The sequence below is a fragment of the Cebus imitator genome, unplaced genomic scaffold (genome assembly GCF_001604975.1).
Source record: "Cebus imitator isolate Cc_AM_T3 unplaced genomic scaffold, Cebus_imitator-1.0 Scaffold140, whole genome shotgun sequence".
In the NCBI taxonomy this organism is placed as follows: domain Eukaryota; kingdom Metazoa; phylum Chordata; class Mammalia; order Primates; family Cebidae; genus Cebus; species Cebus imitator.
The window spans coordinates 4,117,303-4,138,354 of NW_016107455.1; the positions used below are offsets into that span (position 1 = coordinate 4,117,303).

General features: G+C 49.4%; 1 protein-coding gene across 1 annotated transcript in view; it reads right to left on the reverse strand.

Annotated features, from left to right (window-relative positions):
* Positions 1-10,918: 10,918 nt before the first annotated feature.
* LOC108313593 (acid-sensing ion channel 2) overlaps positions 10,919-21,052 on the reverse strand; it is a 278,841-nt gene continuing 268,707 nt past the window's right edge. The window contains exons 6-9 of the mRNA XM_017542021.2: positions 19,364-19,483; positions 15,502-15,581; positions 13,799-13,867; positions 10,919-11,885 (exon numbers count right to left, since the gene is read on the reverse strand). Of these exons, the coding sequence (XP_017397510.1) occupies positions 11,784-11,885; positions 13,799-13,867; positions 15,502-15,581; positions 19,364-19,483 (371 nt within the window). The 3' untranslated portion in view covers positions 10,919-11,783. The remainder of the gene's footprint in view (positions 11,886-13,798; positions 13,868-15,501; positions 15,582-19,363; positions 19,484-21,052) is intronic.

Below are 21,052 nucleotides of genomic sequence, written 5' to 3' on the forward strand. Positions count from 1 at the left end.
GGGTGTGGAATGTCCACAGTTATCAGGCAGGCTGGGTTCCTTCCCCTGCTGGTTTGGTCAAGGTGATGATGAAACTTGAGAGTGACTCATACAAGGGGACAGAGTGGTGAAGAACCCTGCTGGCAGTGGGGGCGTTGATGACTAATGGAGCTGTTCAATCATGAGTAGGGGGAAGCTGCTGTCTTTTTAACGTTAAGGCAAACACTGAGTGCCTACCATGTGCCATGCATGAGCTAATCTAGACCCTAGAACAATAGCTATGATGTAGGTACCATTATGACCACCATTGCATAGACAAGGGGAAACCGAGGCTCAAAGGAGATAAATTTGCACCCAGGTCAGTGTGACTCACTCACGTACTTTGCTGAGGGGCTGTTGTTATGGTCATCTGGCCAGGGACCCATAACTCATCCATCTTTATTTTTTAAAAATATATTTTTTGTAAGACAAATTAAAAATTTTATTTATTTTTATTTGTACAACTTATGGGTACATGTGCGATTCTGTTACATATATAGATTGCACAGTGGTCAAGTCAGAACTTTCAGGGTATCCTTCATCTGAATAATGTGCACAGTCTCCATTAAGTAATTTTTCATCGCCCACCCCCTTATACCTTCTCATTGTTCCGAATCTCCATTGTCTATTACTCCACTCTTTTTTTTTTTTTTTTTTTGAAATGGAGTCTCACTCTGTCACCCAAGCTGGAGTGCAATGGTGTGATCTCAACTCATTGCAACCTCCACCTCCCAGGCTCAAGCAATTCTCATGCTTCAACCTCCTGAGTACAGGTGCCTGCCACTGTGCCTGGCTAATTTTTGTGTTTTTAGTAGAGAATAGGGTTTCACCATGTTGATCAGGCTGGTCTCAAACACCTGACCTCATGTGATCTGCCCACCTTGGCCTTCCAAAGTGCTGGGATTGCAGGCGTGAGCCACTGCACCTGGCCCCTATTATTCAACTCTTTATGTCCATGTGTACACATATTTTCACACCCACTTAGGAATGAGAACATGTGACATTTGACTTCTGTGCCTGGCATTTTTCACTTAAGAGAATGACCTCCAATTCCAGCCATGTTGCTGCAAAAGACATGATTTCATTCTTTTTAAGGGCTGAATAGTATTCCATTGTGTATATATACCAAATTCTCTTTTTCCGTTCATTCATTACACTTAGGTTGGTTCCATATCTTTGCTATTGTGAATAGTACTTTGATAAACATATAAATGTAGGTGTCTTTTTGACATAATGGTTTCTTTTCCTTTGCGTAGATACCCAGTAGGAGGATTGCTAAACTGAATGGTAGCTCTAATTTTAGTTCTTTGAGAAATCACCATACTATTTTCCATAGAGGTTGTACTAATTTACACTCCCACTAACAGTGTATAAGAGTCTCCCTTTTCTCTGCATCCTCATCAACATTTGTTGTTATTGCCTTTTTAATAATAGGCATTCTGATTAGGCTGAGATGATATTTCATTGTGGTTTTAATTTGCATTTTGCTTTGATCAATGATGTTGAACATTTTTTCATGTAACTGTTGACTATTTATATGTTTTCTTTAAAAATGTCTATTCGTGTCCTTTGCCCACTTTTTTTTTTTTTTTTTTTTTTTTTTTATTTTTTTTTTTTTTTTTTTTTTTTTTTTTTTTTTGAGAAACAGTCTTACTCTGTTGCCCAGGCTGGAGTGCAGTGGCAGCCTTGACTTCCTGGGCTCAAGCAATCCTCCCACCTTAGCCTTCTGAGTAGCTGACATTATAGGCATGCACCACCACACCTGGCTAATTTTTGATTTTTATAGAGACAAGGTCTCACTGTTTTGCCCAGGCTGGTCTCAAACTCTGGGACTCCAGCAATCCTCCTGCCTTGACCTCTCAAAGTGCTGGGATTTTAGACATGAGCCACCTTGCCTGGCTTGCCCACTTTTTGATAGGATTGTTTCTGTTTTTGTTTTTTGTTTTTGAGTTGTTCAACTTGGTTTGTGTATGCTAGATATTAGTCCCCTGTTGAATGAATAGTTTGTAGATATTTTCTACCATTCTACAAGGTGTTTATTCTGTTGATTATTTCTATTCCTATACAGAAGCTTTTTAGTTTAAGTAAGTTCCATTTGTCCATTTTTCTTTTTGTTACCTGTGTTTTTGAGGTCTTAGTCATACATTCTTTACCTAGACCAATGTTCAGGAGAGTTTTCTCTAGGTTTTCTTCTAGTGCTTTTATAGTTTTGGGTCTTAGTTTCATCCATGTTGAATTGATTTTTGTATATGATGAGAGACAGGGGTCATTTCCTTCTTCTGTGTATGGCAACCCAGTTTTCCCAGCACCTCTTGTTGAAAAAGGTATCCTTTCCCCAACACATGTCCTTGTCAGCTTTGTCAAAGACCAGTTAGCTGTAAATATGTGGCTTTATTTCTGAGTTCTGCACCCTGTTCTCCTGATCTATGAGTCTATTTTTATACCAGTACCACGCTGTTTCAGTTACTATAGCCTTGTAATATAATTTGAAATCAGATAACATGATGCCTCCAGCTTTGTTCTTTTTGCTTAGGATTGCTTTGGCTATTTGGGCTCCTTTTTGGTTTCATATGAATTTTAGGATTTTGTTTTCTAATTCTCTGAAAAATGACATTGGTATTTTGATAGGGATTGCATTGAACCTGTAGATTGCTTTGGGCAGTATGGTTGTTTTAATGATACTAATTATCATCCATGGTTCGACCCATCCATCTTTGAAGGGTTCATGCCTTCTACTTCAACTGTTTGCTAAGAGGAAGAAGGAGAAAGAGGAAGCTGTGAGAAAGAGAATGAGGAGAAGGGGAATGGTTTGGAGAAAGTAGTAGAGAGTTCCCTGGAAAGTGGGGGAGAATTCAATGAATTTTTGTGACTTTTGGTAAGTCGCCCCATTCTTGGATTAGTTTGGCTCCTGGAGACAGATTTAAAATGGGCTTTTCTGTATCTTTTGTGGTAAGGGTGGACTGAATGTTCCTGGGGATGATTGGCTTGCTAAGATGCAGTCCCTTCTCTACCTGTAAGCACAGGTGAGGGCAGCAGATGCCCCTGGCAGCTGAAGGAGGCATTGCTGGGTACTCTGTCTGTGTGGTCCATGCCCTCAGCTGGGAATGGCTGCTTTTCTCCACTCTGAGTACTGACCTGAAGCTTCTAGGGTAGGGGGATGGTGGAAGGTGGGCCAGTCAAAGGGAGCCCAGAATTTCCTGGACCCCATCATCTCTGTGCCTATGGCAGACACTGCAAGCTGAGTACAGCCTTTATCTTTACTGAGGTGGCACGTGTCCAGGAATCTTTCTTTCTTTTCTTGTCTATCTTTTTTTTTTTTTTTTTTTTTGAGATGGAGTCTCACTCTGTCACCCAGGCTGGAGTGCAATGGCATGGTCTTGGCTCACTGCAACCTCTGCCTTCTGGGTTCAAGTGATTCTCCCACATCAGCCTCCCAAGTAGCTGGGACTACAGGTGTACACCAGCATGCCTGGCTAACTTTTGTATTTTTAGTAGAGACAGGGTTTCACCATGTTGGCCAGGCTGGTCTTGGACTCAAGTGATCCATCTACCTTGGCCTCCCAAAGTGCTGGAATTACAGGTGTGAGCCACCTTGCCCAGCCAAGGAAGTTTTCCTGACAGTTCAATGGTAGTCACTCTCAATGGAGTTGGCATGTAGGACAGGACCTCTTTATCATCTCTGATCTACCCTATGTTGGTCATCATAGCAGCACAGCATCCAGAGGAGACTGAGATGGTCATCCCCATTTTTAGGAGGAAACTGAGTCTCAGAGAGGTTCTAGAGTTTGCCCAAGGTAGCACAGTTGGTGGAGCTGGGATTTGGATGGGGCCGTCAGATTGCCGAGGCCATGCTTCATCCTCAGCTGCACCAGCTGCCATAGCTGGACTAACACTTGGACTCTCAGCAGGCTGTCCCCTGGGATGGGAAGGCATAGTTGAGGAGTGGGGGGCAGTGGAGAGATACCTCACCTATCCACAGGGATCCATCATTCTCCAAGCCTTCCACTTTCACTTCTACCTCCAAGCCTCTGCCCAGGTACCTGCTCTGCAAACTTGCCTGCCCGGTAACTTCTACCCATCTCTCAAGTCTTCGGCCAAAATCTGCTCCTACTCAGCCAGCCAGACCCAGATGCTTCTGCTGCAGTGAGCACACTGTGCCCTGGGTACCTTTGTAGCTCTTGCTGCTCAGGTGTTTCTGTACCTGGCTGTTGCCTGCCTCTGTCCACCTAGACTCTGTGTCTCCTTGATATATGAATTCCCAGTACTTAGCCCAGTGCCTGGCACATAGCACACAGAAAATGCTCACGGAGTATGGGGTCAGAGCAGAGACTCCAGCCTGGTGCTGGGAAGTTTTCTTGTGGGAGACTGGTTGAACTGGGTATGGTTGGTGCCCACCAATCACTTTGTATTGGGCCTATTTTAACTCGGATAGAACTCCTTTTGTAAAGAAGCCACAAAAGGCAGAATCACACTAAAGACAAATGGCCTATAATAGTGATAAGTTTGCCACTTCCTTCAGAGGCATGGGGGAGAGAACAGCTTCAAGGAGGCAAGACAGCTGAATCCTCCATCCCAAAGCATCACTCACAGTCGTTATCAGGGGGCGGATTTTCTTTTCAACACAAAATAAAACACCGTTGTGGCCTTGCTCAGAAACAAATGAGATGTCAGCAGTAGTGTTTGGAGGCTCAGTGGCAGCCAGTGAACATCAGGCATGCATTTCCAATGCAGGGGATGCAGTGGCATGCTCTTTAAGAACCAGGCCATGGGGATGTCTGCAAAGGTGTCTACGGTTGCTTTTTATGTACACAGGTCTCTTCCTTCAGCCCTCGAAGTCTCCACATGCATAAAATAATTTTATGAAATCACATTTCCAAGTTTTTCTGTTCATATTCATTTTCTGCTCGTTCATTCATTTCGCCATCTGTGAGAATGCACAAGCTGCAGCAGGTGCCAAAGGTTTAAAAAAATTATGGGAGAAAACACTTAACATTGATCAAATGCTGTCTATCCTTTTATTTTTCCTTCTTCCTGTAAATTGAAAAATGACAGTCATTATGTGATTTTAGGAGAAGAAATGTTGGTTGCATTTTGTGGTACTGTGGCATTCTTTTGGAGGGTTGCTTAGCACTTTCTTGATCAACATGACTTTGTCTAGCATCAGTGGATCCCTAGAGGATCACAGATGGGCTCTGGGGGCCCATAGCCCTCCTGAGATTGCATGCAAAAATTTTGTTTTGTTAAGTAGCTGGGACTACAGGTATGCACCGCCTTGCCTGGCTAATCTATTTGTATTTTTCATAGAGGTGGAGTTTCGCCATGTTGCCAAGGCTGGTCGCAAACTCTTGAAGTCAAGTGATCCTTCCACTTCAGCTGGGCAAAATTTTATGTGTATCTATGTGACCGTGAAGTTTATATGTTTCATCTTATTTTTAAGAGAGTCAGTGATCCAAATAAGATTACAAATCAATGTTCTACAGGAGTAAAAGAGAAAGGAAGTAAAGACAAAAAGTGTTTTATACACTTAACATATTTAATCCTTGTAATAACCCTGAAAACTAAGCATCAGCATTTCTGTTTTATAGATGGAGAGGTGGGGGCTCTGAGCAGTAAATTAAATATTTGCTTAGATGCCTGGCATTCACTTACAGCTTCAACTCATAGACAGAGTCAGGTGGCACCAAAGGGATTATTTGTCCATTTTCATCCCCTCCCCTTGTATAGAGGAGGAAACTGAGGCCCACAGAAGTGAAGAGAACTGGGCCCAAAGTCATGTGGTCAGTTTGCAGCAGAAACAGGTTAGAAACTTAGTCTTCTGATCTGACCAAAGCCTTTGCCAACCCACTGCTTTGTTCTTGAAAAATGAGTACCAGTTTTATCAAATGTGAAATTGAATTATTGTTATTATTTTTGAGACAGAGTCTCGCTCTGTCGCCAGGTGCCAGGCTGGAGTACAGTGGTGCGATCTCAGCTCACTGCAACCTCTGCCTCCTGGGTTCAAGCAATTCTCCTGCCTCAGCCTCCCAGGTAGCTGGGACTACAGGCGCACGCCACCACACCCAACTAATTTTTTTTTTCTATTTTTAGTAGAGGAGGGGCTTCACCATGTGATTCTCCTTCTTCTACCTGTCCTCAAGTGTGGTTGGGTCCTGCAGTCCTGTTTCATAGTCCCCATGGACCGTATGCCCCCTAGAATAACCTGTTAGCCTTAGGAACACATAAATACATGCACAGAAAGATCCCATGTGCTAAGAGGCTAAGAATCTCCAGTGAGTGGGGAGAAAGATATTAGCTCAGAAATTCCTTGGTTGGGAAATGTCTTCATAGCCTCTTGGGGAGCAAAGGAAAGAGCTTGAAGGACTTTAGCCATGACACCCCTCTCAGCGTGGTGACCAGGCCCTTCCTCCTTCAGCACCTGTCTACCTCTCAGTGGTCATTTAGAACATTTACGCCTTCCTGTCTTTGCTTGGGTTCTCCTGATGTGTGCAATCTCATGAACTATGCCTCCTCCAGCCTCCTCGGCTTTGCATATGCTGCTCTCTCACTTCCCTTCAACGGGAAAACACAGATCCCTCTTCGGCAGTCTTCTGTTTACTTGTCAGTATTCCCTGCTCAGATTAGAAATTCCTTGCCTAGCACGGTAGCACTCAGTCCATAGATTAGTATGGCAGGGGCTCCTGGGCCCTTCCTGCATTTGCCCCTTCTTCCTTCCCCTGACCCCTTCCCTATTATGCCAGAGAGCTTGTTCTGTGCAGCAGAGGTCTGCCCTGGCCGTGTGCGGCTGCATTCTCTCCTCTTGCAGAGGCAATTCCCTGCCTTCTTCAAGTCCCCTTTTCTTTGTAACATGGGAGTTCGTTCATTGGGATCTCATGGAGGCCCTCAGCCCTGTGCAGAGTTTGTTTCTTAAAATTGAAGCAAAATCTCTGAGATTGTGGAGGAAGAGGTTTCCTTTGGGCCTGTGGGCTCAGGTGGGCTGTGCTGAGCTTTACTCGAGGGGACACGCTGCCCACCAGGATCACACCTGTGGGCAGAGCCCGCCTCTGACACCCTCCTTCCCAGCTCACCGTAAGCCATTCTCCAGAGACCCTCTGTGGTCTCTGGTCTCCCCTCATCAGTGCTTGTGGCTCTGCAAGCTTCTCACTAGGAGCGTTCACGGTTGAAACTCTCACAAAAATAGCTTCAAGCTGGAAAGAGGAAAATAGAATAACTCCGGCCTCTCCCTGCCAAAAACAACAAAGCAACAGTGTGCGAGCAACTAGCCCAGTCCTCTGGGAACGGATGCTAACAGCAAGGCTCCATCATTTCACCCTCTTCAGCTGCGGTACACCCCCAGAGCCTGTGTCTGGGGTCATGTGCCATTAATTAATTAACTGATTGATTAATTGATTAATCAAATCCTCTGAAGTCACTGAGCATTCAACCTTGTGGTTTGGACTTGGGACTGCTCCAGACTCCTAGCCTTGGTGTCATCTTTTGGGTCACCCCTGAAAGCGGGACAACTCCCTCAGCCACTCCTGTCCACCAGACCTCTCCAGGTCCACACTAAGGAAATGATCGCACAAACAGCTACTCGTTTAATGGGAGGATCATAAAAACACCCCCCACTCCCTGGAGTTTCAACTGTGTCTTTTGTTAACAGTCAATAATAATCAGTAGCTGCCTATCAATTTGCTGTCTTGAATTTCCTATTTTTTTTCTTTAAACAGATGTAAGGATATAGACCTGGTTTAAGCTGAACAAAGCCAGAATCCTCAAATCCATACAGGCGCAGACATATGTGAGCCCTGAAGCAATCCAAATGCATCTAAATATTCTTTGCTGTATCACAAATGGATCTAATTTTTTTTTTTTTTCTGAAATGGAAGCCAGAAATCCGATGAAGCCGTTCAAATTGTAATTTAAGCTATAGATTTTTAAAAAATTTATAAAGCTGCTAAACTGGAATGAGGCGGAAGTATCAGAGAGACTTCCAACTAATTGAACAGTCATTTCATTTGGTTCCTGTCCCTGATAGGAGTGTTCTAAGGCCACCTGCCAGATCCCTGTTCTTCTGTATCTGACAGTGTAGATAGCAGCAGGACATTTTCCAGCCTAATGTAGTCATGGGTGAGTTTGTCTCAGCAGAGGGACTTTCACACTCTGGCCAAGTCTGGAAAACTCATCACTTTCAGTCCTTCTTGTTTAAAGTAAGTCACCTTGGTGGGTCTACAGAGGGAATTGTGAGACTGGGAGCTTAGGTGTGTAGCTTCGACACTGCCACAAACTCACTGTGTGACCCTTGGCCAGGCCTTCCTCTCCCCTTGTTGGTCTGTTCACTTGGAAAATGAGGGCATTAAGCTACCTGATCCAGCAGGCCTGTGGGCCTGTGCGCCTGTGGTAGGCAGAGTAATGGCCCCCAAAGCTGTCCCCATCCTAATCACTGGAACCTGTGGATGTGTGACCTTACAATTGTAAAAGAGGCTTTGAAGAGGTGATTAATAATCTTGAGGTGGGAAGGTTATCCTGGATTATGCAGTAGGCCCAATGTCATCAAAAGGGTTTTTTTAAAAGGCTGGGCAGGGGGCCTCACACCTGTAATCCCAGCACTTTGGGAGACTGAGGTGCGCAGATCACTTGAGGTCAGGAGTTTGAGACCAGCCTGGCCAACATGGGGAAATCCCATCCGTACTAAAAATACAAAAGTTAGCTGGGCATGGTGGTGCATGACGGTAATCCCAGCTACTCAGGAGGCTGAGGCAGGAGAATCACTTGAACCTGGGAGGTAGAGATTGCAGTGAGCTGAGATTGTGCCACTGCACTTCAGCTTGGGTGACAGAATGAGACTCTGTCTCAAAAAAAAAGTTCTTTAAAAACAGAAGAGGGAAGCATGGAGAGAAGTCACAGTTACAGGGAGATGTGCCTGTGGAAGAAGGTTAGATTTGTGACAGGAGAAGGACTTAATCCGTCATGGCTGCCTTCGAAGACTGAGGAAGGGGCTGCAAGCCAAGGAATGGGGGCAGCCTCTGGAAGCTGGAAAAAGCAAGGAAAAGGAGTCTCCTGTAGAACTTCCAGAAAGAAATGCAGCCTTGCAGACACTGGATTTTAGCTCAACGAGACTGTGTCAGACTTTTGGCCTATCGAACCGTAAGATAATACATTTGTGTTCTAAGCCACGAAGGTAATAGTTATTTGCAATGGCAGAGATAGAAAATAATACGAGGGGGCAGCTTTACACTCTTGAAGAATAAAACCTAGCTTTGCTAACAGCTGGCAGCCCCACCTGGGCGAATGCTTGGGAGGAGGCATCACAGGGGTGCTCTGTCCCAGCTGCCATCTGCAGTCCCCAGGACTGGCAGCTCCTGGCCACGCTTGGATGCGAGCATCCCACTGGGCAGGGGAGGCGGTGTTGTTATGGCACTTTGAGTCTCAGATCAACTGATTCTGCATCTTCTCTTCACACAGGTAAGGCATTATCTTCATCCAAAAAATGAGGGAGCTGTGCCCAGAGGAGCATTGTCTCACTCACTGTCACACAGCTACTGAGAGAAGGTCATGGGGCCAGGGCTCCTAACTCCTGGTGGGAGACTCTTCAGTTTGTCACATTGGGCAAGTAACTTTTCCTTATGTTAGCGGGTCATGAAGGACAGACAGACAGACAGATAGGGAGGTCGGATGGCAGAATGGGACCAGAACCCTGAACCTCGGTCTGGCCAGTGCTTTCTGAGCATCTGTGCATGAGGGGAAAGGCACAAGCCACATTAGGTCTTTCTTCACTGCTTTAGGAGAGATTCTGAGTTGGGAGTGGTGGGGGCCGGTAGGGGAAAGTAAAAGATGAGGCTGAAGGAACTGTTGCAGCGGAGCCCGCGTGGTGCTGAGGATGAGGGTTCTGCCTGAACAGGAAGCTCTCTCTCGCACTTGGAGGCTGAAAAGGGCATGCCCTGCACCTGTAACACCAAAAGGCAACTCCAACCTCTCATCCCACCTGGACATCCTCTAAGAAGTCATGGGGAGCAAGGCGGAGTGCCAGTGTAACAATCTCTAGGGAGACAAGGCAGGTTGGTTTGCTGGGGGTGGGCAGGTCAGGAAGGCTTGTGTGTGTGGGAGGGAGGCCATGCTGGGACCTGTGTCCAGCTGAAATTCATTGACGGGGTCAGGAGGGGTCAGGATAGCAGACAGGTCACAAACCAGCCTCCTTGATGGTTTCCATGTCTGGGCAGCATCCTCAAGCCACATGCCCGCAGTCTGGGCTAGTGTCCTTCAGAACGCAGGCGGTGAGCTAGCAGTGGGCCTTGAAGATATTTACAAGGGTTGTGAGCAATCATTAAAAAAAATTTAGAATAAATATATAGAGTAAGCACATTTGGTAAAGGTAAGTGTTGTTGCGTAAAACTTTACAGATACACAGTCTGCAGTTTTTGGGTTTTTTTAAAAATTTTTTTTTTTTTTTTTTTTTTTTTTTAAGGCAGGATAAGAGCAGCTATTAGTCAGTGGCTATTTCTTTTCCACTATGGAGGCAATATGCCCTTTTTTTTTTTTTTCTTTTGAAACGAAGTTTCTCCCTCGTTACCCAGGCTGGAGTGCAATGGCACGATCTCGGCTCACTGCAACCTCCGCCTCTTGGGTTCAGGCAATTCTCCTGCCTCAGCCTCCTGAGTAGCTGGGACTACAGGCACGTGCCACCATGCCCAGCTAATTTTTTGTATTTTCAGTAGAGACGGGGTTTCACCATGTTAACCAGGTTGGTCTCGATCTCTTGACCTCGTGATCCACCCACCTCGGCCTCCCAAAGTGCTGGGATTACAGGCGTGAGCCACTGCGCCCGGCCCTCAATCTGCAGTTTTGACCTGGCAAGACTGACCCTTTCCTAGGCCCCGGAGGAGAGAGACTTGAATGTGGAGAAAAGGCGGAAATAACTCAGCCATTTCCACAAGACCAGCTTTTAATATGACTGTGATTTGAAGCACGAATAAATAAACGCCAAAGAAAATGGAAAAACCAAACCAAACCTCAGAACATCAAGATTTAAAAAAAAGCATAAAACAAAGCAAAACAAAACAAATCTCCATCAGACAAACATAAACGCCCCCCGACCCCAAATAAAAAGAATCAGACTGTACAAGTTGTGTCACAGGAAGAGAAGAACGACATGGGCACCGTGGGTGAACAGGGGAGCCCCCCGTCCGCTGGCTCCTGTGCTGCGCCAGGGCGGGAGGGAGGTTGGCCCAGGTCACCTTTGGCGCTGAAGCCCCATGGGCCAGGTTGGGGGATAGGGGGTTTGTGGGCAGGTTAAGAACCTTCACAAACGACACAAGAACTGAATGTAGCAGAGTCCCACGGTTCCCTCTTGATTGTGCAGTTCTGATTCCAGGGTGGCCTCATGGTGACTCTGGACCTGGAATCTGGTCCCACTGCATGGGCAGCAGTGTGGACACTGGAAACCGTGTGGAGGAATGTCATGTACAAGACAGACGTGGAGGTGGCGCCGTAAGAAGTCTGAGCATGCAGGTGCTTTATACATCTGGCAGTGAGATGTGATGGCAGGTTTGTTCTTGGACAGTGCCAGAGTGTGACTCATCTCTCCTAAGAGGGACGCACGGCGGGACCCAAGGACACGTCGTGTTAGACGTGGCCAGAGCGAGGTCTAGGCGGCTAGTCTGCAATGTGTGCATAGGGGCTCTTGCTTCCTTCCAGCGTCAGAGGCCATCCCACCCGAGCTTTCTGTTCCTTGTCCTGGGTCTTGGGCCTCAAGGTCTGTTTGGAGGGGGTGCTGGGTGGCTCGAGGGGTGTCAGCAGGCAATCTCCTCCAAGGTCCCCAGGGCTGTCTGCAGGGGCACGTTCACAGTGTGGCTGATGGTTTCAGAGTGGTTTGGCATTGTGTCACAAGTGCTCTGGAAGGGAATGGTTGGTGTGAGTTGATTATTCGCTCAGCAAAAATTCATCGTGATGCCACCAGTGGCCCAGCCTCGGCTCTAGGGAAGGCGCTCCCCACTTCTGGGCTGCTCCTGCCTCAGGCATCTGATAGGCTGCTTTGCCATTGTGGGGCATGAGGCTGAATGGAATTCTTACCATTGCACACCCAGGTGCCTCCTATGGCAGTGAGAAGGCTCCCTGGTTTGATCAGCAGCTGATTTAATCCCTCCTACCGGTGCCCCTGATGTAACTGGACCTATCTCTGAGTAGTCTCTAGCTTTGGGGCTGGATGGTCCTGAGTCCGGATCTCTCCCTTGGGGGCCTTCCTTGGGGCTTTGGTGCAGGAACTGCAGTCTGTGGCTAGGCCTGGGGCAGGGAGCACCCCTGGCTGAGGCCAAGCAGGAAGGGTAGAAGGCCTTAGAGCTCAGAACTGGAGCTGGTCAGAGCTGCCCCAAGGACTTTTAGAGTTAAGCTGGACCCAGAGAAATATAGCTGTGGGTCCCCAAGCAGGGACGGGCTGAGCTGGCTGCACATGAATCTTCAGCCTGGTTCCCAGGCTGTGGTGGGTGGGAGGCCAGGAGGGATGGGAGCAGGGGACAACTAGCCAGGAGGCTATGCCAGAAATTTGGGGAAGATTTGATGGGGCCACAGCTAGGGGAGGAGGAACAGGATGGAGAAGAGGCTGTGACACTGAGATCTTCCGAAGCAAGAAGGGCTCTGGGGGGCAAAGGGAACCACTTCCTGAGCACTTACTATAAACTGGGTGCTGTGCTGACTGCTTTGCTGGCAGGATCTCACTTAACTCGGGTGACAGCCTCCTGGGGTCTGATCTGGAAAGATGCTCAGGGAGGTTAAATATATAACTTGCCCCCAGACACACAGCCAGGAAGCTGGAGCCCTGGGATCCAGCCAGGCCAGTTGAGGCCAGAGCTTGGGCACATTCCACACTGCCCTCCCCCTCAGCAGAAGCTGTCTTTCCTTCCACAGAGGCTGCAGGGGACCAGAGAATCAAAGCAAGATGTGTAGACAGTGTGTGGAATAGAAATGGGCGCCCATATAGGGTGGAAGGGGCTGGGATCCATTTTGGATTTGTTGACATTAAGTGGATGGTAGTCACTCAGTGGGCATGATTTTCCATGGCTGGAGGTGCTGATTTGGGGCCCAAGACTGGATGGGGAAAGCCAGCAACACCTGCACCCATCCACGAAGGCCTGAGCCCAGGAGGAGACTGAGTTTGGGAAGGAGAATGACCAACAGCCATAGAGGGGCTGCCTCTCGGGCTATAGGAAAGAGAGGCAGAGTGGGGCAGTGGTTAGAGGCGGTTGGAGGGCAGCTCTGACACTCAGCAGCTGTGGGACTTTGGTCTCTGGGCCTCCACAGCCTCAAATACAAAGTGCCTGACAGTGCCTGACACGTATCAGGCATGCAACAGTCAGTAGCTATAACGGGCACTATTGCTACTATCAACTTCATGGGACTCCACAGTCTATCCGCTTCTAATGGGATGGAGAGTCAGTGGTGCTCTGCTTGTACTTTGCCACCACTGGGGAATAAGGGAGTAGATATCCAGAGCCTCTCCAGTTCTCCCCCTGCTGTGAGATGAGGGGAGCAGCTGCCTGCCTGGGAGAAGCTGGATTGGGCCAGGCAGGTCCTACTCTTGGAAGCACCTCCTGGTGTCTGCTGCATCCATACTGGCTTCTGGGATGAGTCTCCGAGAGAGGCTCGAGGCTCAGCTGGAGTGTCCTTGGATTTGGGAACTGACAGCATGTCCCAAGCCATGAGAAGGTGTGCAGTGAGTCACATCTTTCCTGCCTGACCCCAGTATCTGGTTTCATGCTGCCGGTACAAGCCAGACCAGCAGAGCCACATCCAGTCAGTGAGCTGCTCTTACCACATTCTCATCGTGGCTCCCTTCGTCCTCCTCTTTGCCAAGCAGGTCTAATAGCTTCTCTTTGATCAGCTGCAACAAAAGCAGGAAGGGCTGGTCAGGCCGGGAGGAGGGTGCAGAGGTAGAAGGGACCTCCCTCCACTGGGCCCCGCTGGGGCTGGCAGCTGCTTGGGCTGTGGCTGGACAGACTGTAGCACAAGCCCAGCCTGGCAGCCAGCACCAGGTGCCTGTCTGTCTCAACCCAGCCTTTTGGCTGAAATGGGGTTTTGTTGCAGGAGCTAGAACTTAGAAGAGGTAATGAGAAGAAGCCCTGCTTCGCAGCGTGGACTGCTATCTTTGTGCTGGAGAGTGTTAGTAGGTGGCATGTGCTGGTACAGCTGGCTCCCTGTCTGTCCTCAGGAGCAGCCTCCCCTTTCTGTGGCTAGGCCTGGGGGACAAGATTATTATTCGCTCTCTAGGCCTGACACTGCACACAGTTCAGAAGACCAGGGCATGTCTGAGTTCATAACATTTTATTCCTGGCAACAAAGGGTAGTTCTTAAATCTGTTACCTGGTGTGATTCAGTTGCCACAACTGTGTACAGTTTTTCACAAAAATTCATAAACAAAGCAGAATAAAATCTGGCCGTGGGTACTGATGTGGTTCTGGGCTCACTGCGCCGAGAGGAGTGAGATTCTTCAGAGGAGCCTGGTCACTGGGATTTTGCTGCAGGAGCTAGAACTTGGAAGAGGTAATGGAGGGCCCTGCTTTGCAGTGTGGACTGCTGTCTTTGTGGGCAGTCCCACAAAGTTCCCCACTGTGGTGAGCTGCTTTTGGTCACCAACAGATGCCTCTGAGAGGCAGAACATGGCTCTGCAGGATCCTGTCTACTGCTCCTGTTTGGGGGACTTCACAGGTTCGGGCAATCTTTGGAAGTTCTGGAGCCATTGCCTTTTTCAGGGGCACACGTTGGAGGCGAAGTGCACTGCCCATCTCACAGCCAGGGGGATGGAGGCCTCCAAGGCAGCACTGGTCAGGACAGAGCCTGGGATGGTGGCATATCCGGGCTCGCTCTCAGAGGGAGGTGCAGGTGAGAAGGCGGACAACTCTGGGACTCTTGGTGCCAGAGAAGCTTTTAGAGGCCTTGTTCCAGCCGCCTCTTGAGGGAGACATCTCCCCAGTCGGTCAGCAGCCGGGGCAGCTGGCATGCCCTGCTGTCTTCTCACTCAGGATTGCTGAGGATTGCTGGGAAGTGCCCCTTCCCTAAGACTGACTGGGCCACAGAAGACATGACTCAGGGGATGGGCCACACAGAGGGGAGGTGTGTGTGGGTTGGGGAGCTTGTGTGCAGGTGTGCACATGCCCGTGGATGAGGCCACCACCTCCAGCCCAGCTGCAAGAGGGGCTTGGAGCTGGCCTCCGAACAATCCGGCCTCTTCTCCTGATCCCTGCCCATCCTTCCCTGCCAGTGTAGACGGCCCAGTGCTGTTCCAGCTCCCAGAGGACAGGCCTGTGTTTCTCTTACATCCACCACCCCCACAAAAAAAACTCCCATCCCCTTCCCCCATGGTGCCTGGGCTTCAGTGACCAACTATCGGTGGACAGGAGGGGAAGCAGGCTCTGCATGGAGAGAGGCACCACCTTCCCTCTGCTGTGGTTCTGGACATGGGGCAGGATGAGGGCACCAGCATGTGGTCATTTCCCTGTGGAGAATCCCAAATCTTACCTCATAAATATAATCAAAGAGCTCTAGTATTGTAAGGATACTAGCACCAATGAACAATCCCATCTGACCACCAATATCACCTGGAGAGAGAGGGAAAAGACCAACGATGTGCTTTTATGCAGCTTCCAGGAAGGGTGAACAGACTGAGATGGAACCCAGAGCTTCTGAATGGCACTCCCTCCACGGGGAGCCTGGGCCTTGCTGTAGGAGGGCCAGGCCTTTGGCAGCTCCTTCCCTCATTGCACAGCTCTGAGAGCTAGTGTTTTTCAGCATTCAGTGGGGTCGGGGACTAACCTGATGGCTTATTGGAAGGGCTTAGAATAGATCTCACGACCCACAGGGCTAACAGGGTTGTTCAGTTGCACTGAGAACCACACCGATTGGGTCCTGCTTTGACTCTGGGCTGGGAATAGGGAGAGCAGAGAGATAGGATGTGTGTGGACTAGAGGCAGGTGCCCTGGGTGGGAGTCTCGGGAGCAGGTACCCCCCAACCTGACATAATATGGGCTTCAGGGCCACCTTGAGATACCTCCCACCCTTGGGATAAGGTCACAGGTGTCTCCTATCTTTCCCACACAAAGGTAAATGTGAAATTTGGATACTTTCTAGAGCTGAGGTTCTTACTCTGGGACTTATGGGCCCCCATTGTTCAAAGATTTTCTGGATTTGTAGATCCCCCTGCATTTAACTCTCCTGGAAGAATTGTTATCAGTGTTGATGCCTGGATACACCTAGGCCTATAGAATCAGAGCCTCTGGGGTTGGCGTCTGGATGTCAGGATTTTTATGTTCCTGCAGAGGGTGAGGTACGTTCTCAGGCCCACCAGAGTTTGAGAACCATTTCCTGGGAGGACTTCAGATGGCTGGGGACTCTCCTGAAATTGAATGCAAAATGTGTGTGCTCCTGGGGAGTCCATAGCTATCATGAGTTTTTAACAGGGGTTCCGAGTCCCCAAAAACTTAAGCTGCTTTGCTGCAGAGGCGGTGTGGCAGAGCAGAGGGCTCTGAGGCTCTGAGTCCAGAGAGTGGCCATCAACTGGTTGTGTGGCTTTTGTAAGTCTTGACCTTCTCAGGAGCTTTGCCTCTAAAGGACAGTTGGTGTTGGTGCAGGGTGGAGGGGGTCGCGTCAGATGAACTACGGAGTTCTTTCCAGCCCTAATCTCTGACTCTCAGTCTCCAGAAAGAGGGGTGGGAATATGAGGTTGGGGGGCACAGTTGGGGGTGGCTGGACAGTTCTCTTGGAGATGCCAGGTTGGCCTCTTGGTCTGAGAACTCTCCGGTGGGCAGATGTGCCCCACTCCTCCTCAGCTTATGGCTGGGTGGGGACCAGCACCCACATGCCAAGGTGAACCAGAGATGGCGGGGAGAGGGCGCTTCCCAGGGGGGCTTGGTCCTGGGCTCCAAATGGCTCTCCCTCATTCCTTCCCCTGTCCCCCTCTCATGTCTTTAATGGAGGCTTCTTGGGGACTGTGTTCTCATGGGTATGTATGTTGGGTGGGAGGTGTGTGATGCACATGTACAGTGTGAGTCTGTAGTTGTATAGTTGCGGGTATGTGCCAGGGCCCGGGGTGTGTGCACGGATTTGTATGAAAGCAGGCAGGAGGTCTGGCTGTGGATGACTTTATGTAGATGGCTCTCCCTATCTAGTTTAGGCACCCTGAATGTGTCTAAGTGTGTGAGTGGGGGGTCTGTGGAGGTAGGCAGAGCATGTCTGAGTATGTACGGCATGCGTAGTGTGGGTGTGCTTGTGTGTGTATATGGGGGTGTGTGGGGGCTGTGTGCACAGGTGTCTCTCTGTAGCTGTGTGATTTGTACATGGGGCTGTAGAGGTGAGCATTTGCATGTGTGATTCTGGACCACCGTGGGTGCACGAACCTGTAGGTTTGTTGCTTGTGTGTGCAGATTGCGGTGGGGTACCCTGTGGGTAGCGTGAGTGCTGTGTAGCGTGCACGTGCCTGGACACCAGGAGGTGAGCGAGGGCCACGCGGTGCTGGGAGAAGGGCCTGATGGGGCCTGATGGCTGAGGGTTTGCAAGCGGCACACGCTGTCATCACAGGAGGTCCAGATGGCAGCATGTGCTCCTCAGCCGGCTATTCTGGGTGGGAACATGATGCTGGGAACAAGCTCATCCTCATATCTGACGCAGACATGACAGATTCAGAGCTCAGGTCCTTCTTGCTCTCTCTCTCTCTCTCTCTCTCTCTGTATGTGTGTGTGTGTGTGTGTGTGAAAGAGAGAGTGAGAGAGAGAGAGAGGATTGTGAGCCTATGCTGGGGGAGCGCAGGGGGTGGGAAGAGGCCTGTCCCGAGTCCTCTTTATGGAAATAAAAGGTAAGGCCAGCACAGGGGTTAGTGAGGGGTCTACGTCTCTGGTGGGGACAAGGGCATGAGTCTCTTAGCCCAGTAGCTTTGGCCACAATGATTTCTGAGGCTGAGTGACAGCCACTTTAACCCAGCTGGGACTGAGTTACGGCTGGGAGTCCCCAACCTCCTGGAGGAGGTATAGAAATGCTTAGCTAGACCAGGCTTGGTGGCTCACGCCTGTAGTCCCAGCACTTTGGGAGGCCGAGGTGGGCGGATCATGAGGTCAAGAGATTGAGACCATCCTGGTCAACATGGTGAAACCCTGTCTCTGCTAAAAATATAAAAATCAGCTGGGTATGGTGGCACACGCCTGTAATCCCAGCTACTTGGGAGGCTGAGATGGAAGAATCACTTGAGCCCAGGAGGTGGAGGTTGCAGTGAGCCGAGATTGTGCCACTGCACTCCAGCCTGGGGACAGAGCAAGACTCTGTCTTAAAAAAAAAAAAAAAGAAATGCTTAGCCAGCTGAGGCCTGGGTCCCTGGCATAGTGACTGTCCAGGTGCCAGAAACTACAATTTATGGACCTTTTCTGGGCAAGGAGCTCATCACATTTAACCATCACAACAAACTCTTAAAGTGGGTTTTATTAAACCCATCTTGCCGATGAGGAATCTGAGGTTCAGCAAGGTAAAGCTACTTGTCCATATTCTCACAGCTGGTGTGAGGAGCCAGATAGGAGGCACCTGCCCCTTCCAAAATGCTAACATCACCTGGTTCAGCTCAGGGAGGTGACAGCTATTTCTCTTTCTGGGGCATAGGCATCAGATCCTTTCTTGAGAGTGAATGGGAGCCAGGAGAAGCGCTCGCGGGTCAAGTCCTTTAGCTGTCCACTGTCAGGGGTCTTGGGAGTTTGGGGCTGGGCTGGGGCAGGATGGAAATTACCCTCTTGTATCCATCATGTGCCACTGGGGCTGGGGAGCTCATGTCAACTTGTGTGGAGCGGCAGCAGGTCTGTGGATACCTGCAGGGACTGGCGCTTCATTTGTGATTGACAAATGACTCAGTCCAGGACTCAACACCTGGCCTTCTTGATGCAGCAGTGTTGCTTTTGGGGTGAAGCTCCATCAGGGCCCTCACTGTGCCCCGCCTGGGGCCACCCACAGTTCAGCCTTCCTGCCTTGTCTTCTTCTGATACCTCTTCCCTCCCTCCATGGCCACAGGAACCTGGCTGCAACCTGGGGCAGAAGACCATGAACTCCAAGAGTGCAGGGCTGGAAAGGCCCAGAGAGACCTTTAGGCTCACCCTCCTCATTGCATAGGTGGGGAAAATGAAGCCAAGATCGGAGAATGAATTGGGCCTGAAATTCCGCCCCACTGGGGATCTTTCCATTCCGGGAGAGGACCAGTGCAAGGAAAGAGGGGGTAATCGTTAGTAAATTAAAAGGTTAGACTCCTCTGAGACTATGCGTCTGTCTGCCTGCCTCTCCATCCACCTGTGCATCCTCCCTCCCTCCTACCCTCTGTGAAATGCGGAAATTTGTGCAATAGACACTGACTTACCAAGTAAGGCAGCAACTTCATACGCCTTCTTCTGTTCAATTGTCTCGTAATTGAGAGCTTCAAAAAATATATCCAGAACAAGGATGTTCTCTCTGCAGATAGAATAGTCAGTACCATACATGGTTAGAGATATCAGCATTCACAGGGAGCATCTAATACAGCTTTCCCATGGAAAGATGGAGAAACAGGCACAGGAAATGAGGCAACTTGCCCGAAGTAGTGCTGGTTAGTGGCAGAGCTGCAGCTTTAAACCAAGAGGCCTGATTCCCAGCCCAGGGCTGGAAGCCTAATCAGCTGCCTCCTTGTGCTGCTTATTTCTCTCTCCCTGCTTTCTCTTTGCCCCCTTTGCAGGAGTCCCGTCTGGCTTCCAGTCCTCTGAGCCACCACAGGGCCCGCCTGGTCCTCAGCATGAAGGTGAGTTTCAGTAATCTCCTGACAAGTCTTGCCTTGGCTGGGGTGCCTGCTTCAGCTGAACTCATGGGCAGCCCCTGCCCACTCCTGAGACCCCCTAAATTCCTACTGGGATTTATAACAAGCTTCTCCTGGTGGGAGGCCCTGCTCTGGCATTGCTGAGTCAACTGCTGAAGTCAGGGAAGGTTTGCAGGGAGCAAGCTTACATCTGGCTGGGGGGTTTTCTGGAAGAAGCATGGCGGCTTGCTTTGCTCCTTTGGGCAGGTGTGTGAGTGAGACACATCTTGGCAGTAAAAGTCGTTGCTGCCTGCAGACTGTCTGCCAAGCAGCAGGGCCTGGCGTCTCCCACAATTCCTGTCTCCTCCAATGTGCTCTCAATGCCTTCAGTGCTCCTTGTTCTCAACCTGCTGAGCAAAAGCTGGCCCAGGATGGGGTCTGGGGACAGTGTTGGCAGGAGGGAGGGGCTGGGGAAGCGAGGAGCAGATTCTTCTCTGGTTCAAAGTATCGCCCTCTCTTGCCTGGGGCACTTCACTAGCGGCTTCCTAGCGGCTCCCTTCTTCCCATCTGCCTTCCCCTGTCTTCTCTACCGCCGCCCTAAGGATCTTTCTAAAACTGCTAAGTTGATTCAAATTAAATAAAATGACAGTTCTACTCCTCAGTCACACAGGCTGCATTTCAAATGCTCATCAGCCACAGGTGGCCGGCAGCTACACCCTGGGTGTCGCAGATACAGAACATTTCCATCACTGCAGAACATTTGTCCTGCTGGGGAGCAGTGGTCAAAATGCAAACTTGAGTCTGTCACTCACCTCTGAAAGCTCTTCAGTGGCTCCTTATTCTGCTAGAAGAAAGCCCACCCCCAGCACCCGCTCAGCTCAGCCAAAAGACCCTCTTGCTCTGACACATGCATCCTCCCCTGTGAAGCTCTCTCTTCTGCCCTGTGCTGATGGTCTCTGCTGAGCCTCTGCCAAGGATACTCACTTCCCCCCATGCTTTCATTCATTTATTCTGTTAAAACACATTTTTTGAGTACCAACTCTGTGCCATTCGCTCCACAAGTACTTGGCAGACAGAAAGAACAAAAAAGATAGTTTCCTGCCTTCAGGGGGCTTTCAATCTAGTGTGGCAGACAGGTCATAAACAAGGAAACACACATGAATATGTAATTACACACTGTGGTGTTATAACGGAAAACACCAGAGGACTTGGAGAGAAAATTAACAGGAGTGCACCTAATCTAGATGCCTGAGATAGCTGCAGTTTTGTTTTTATTTTTAT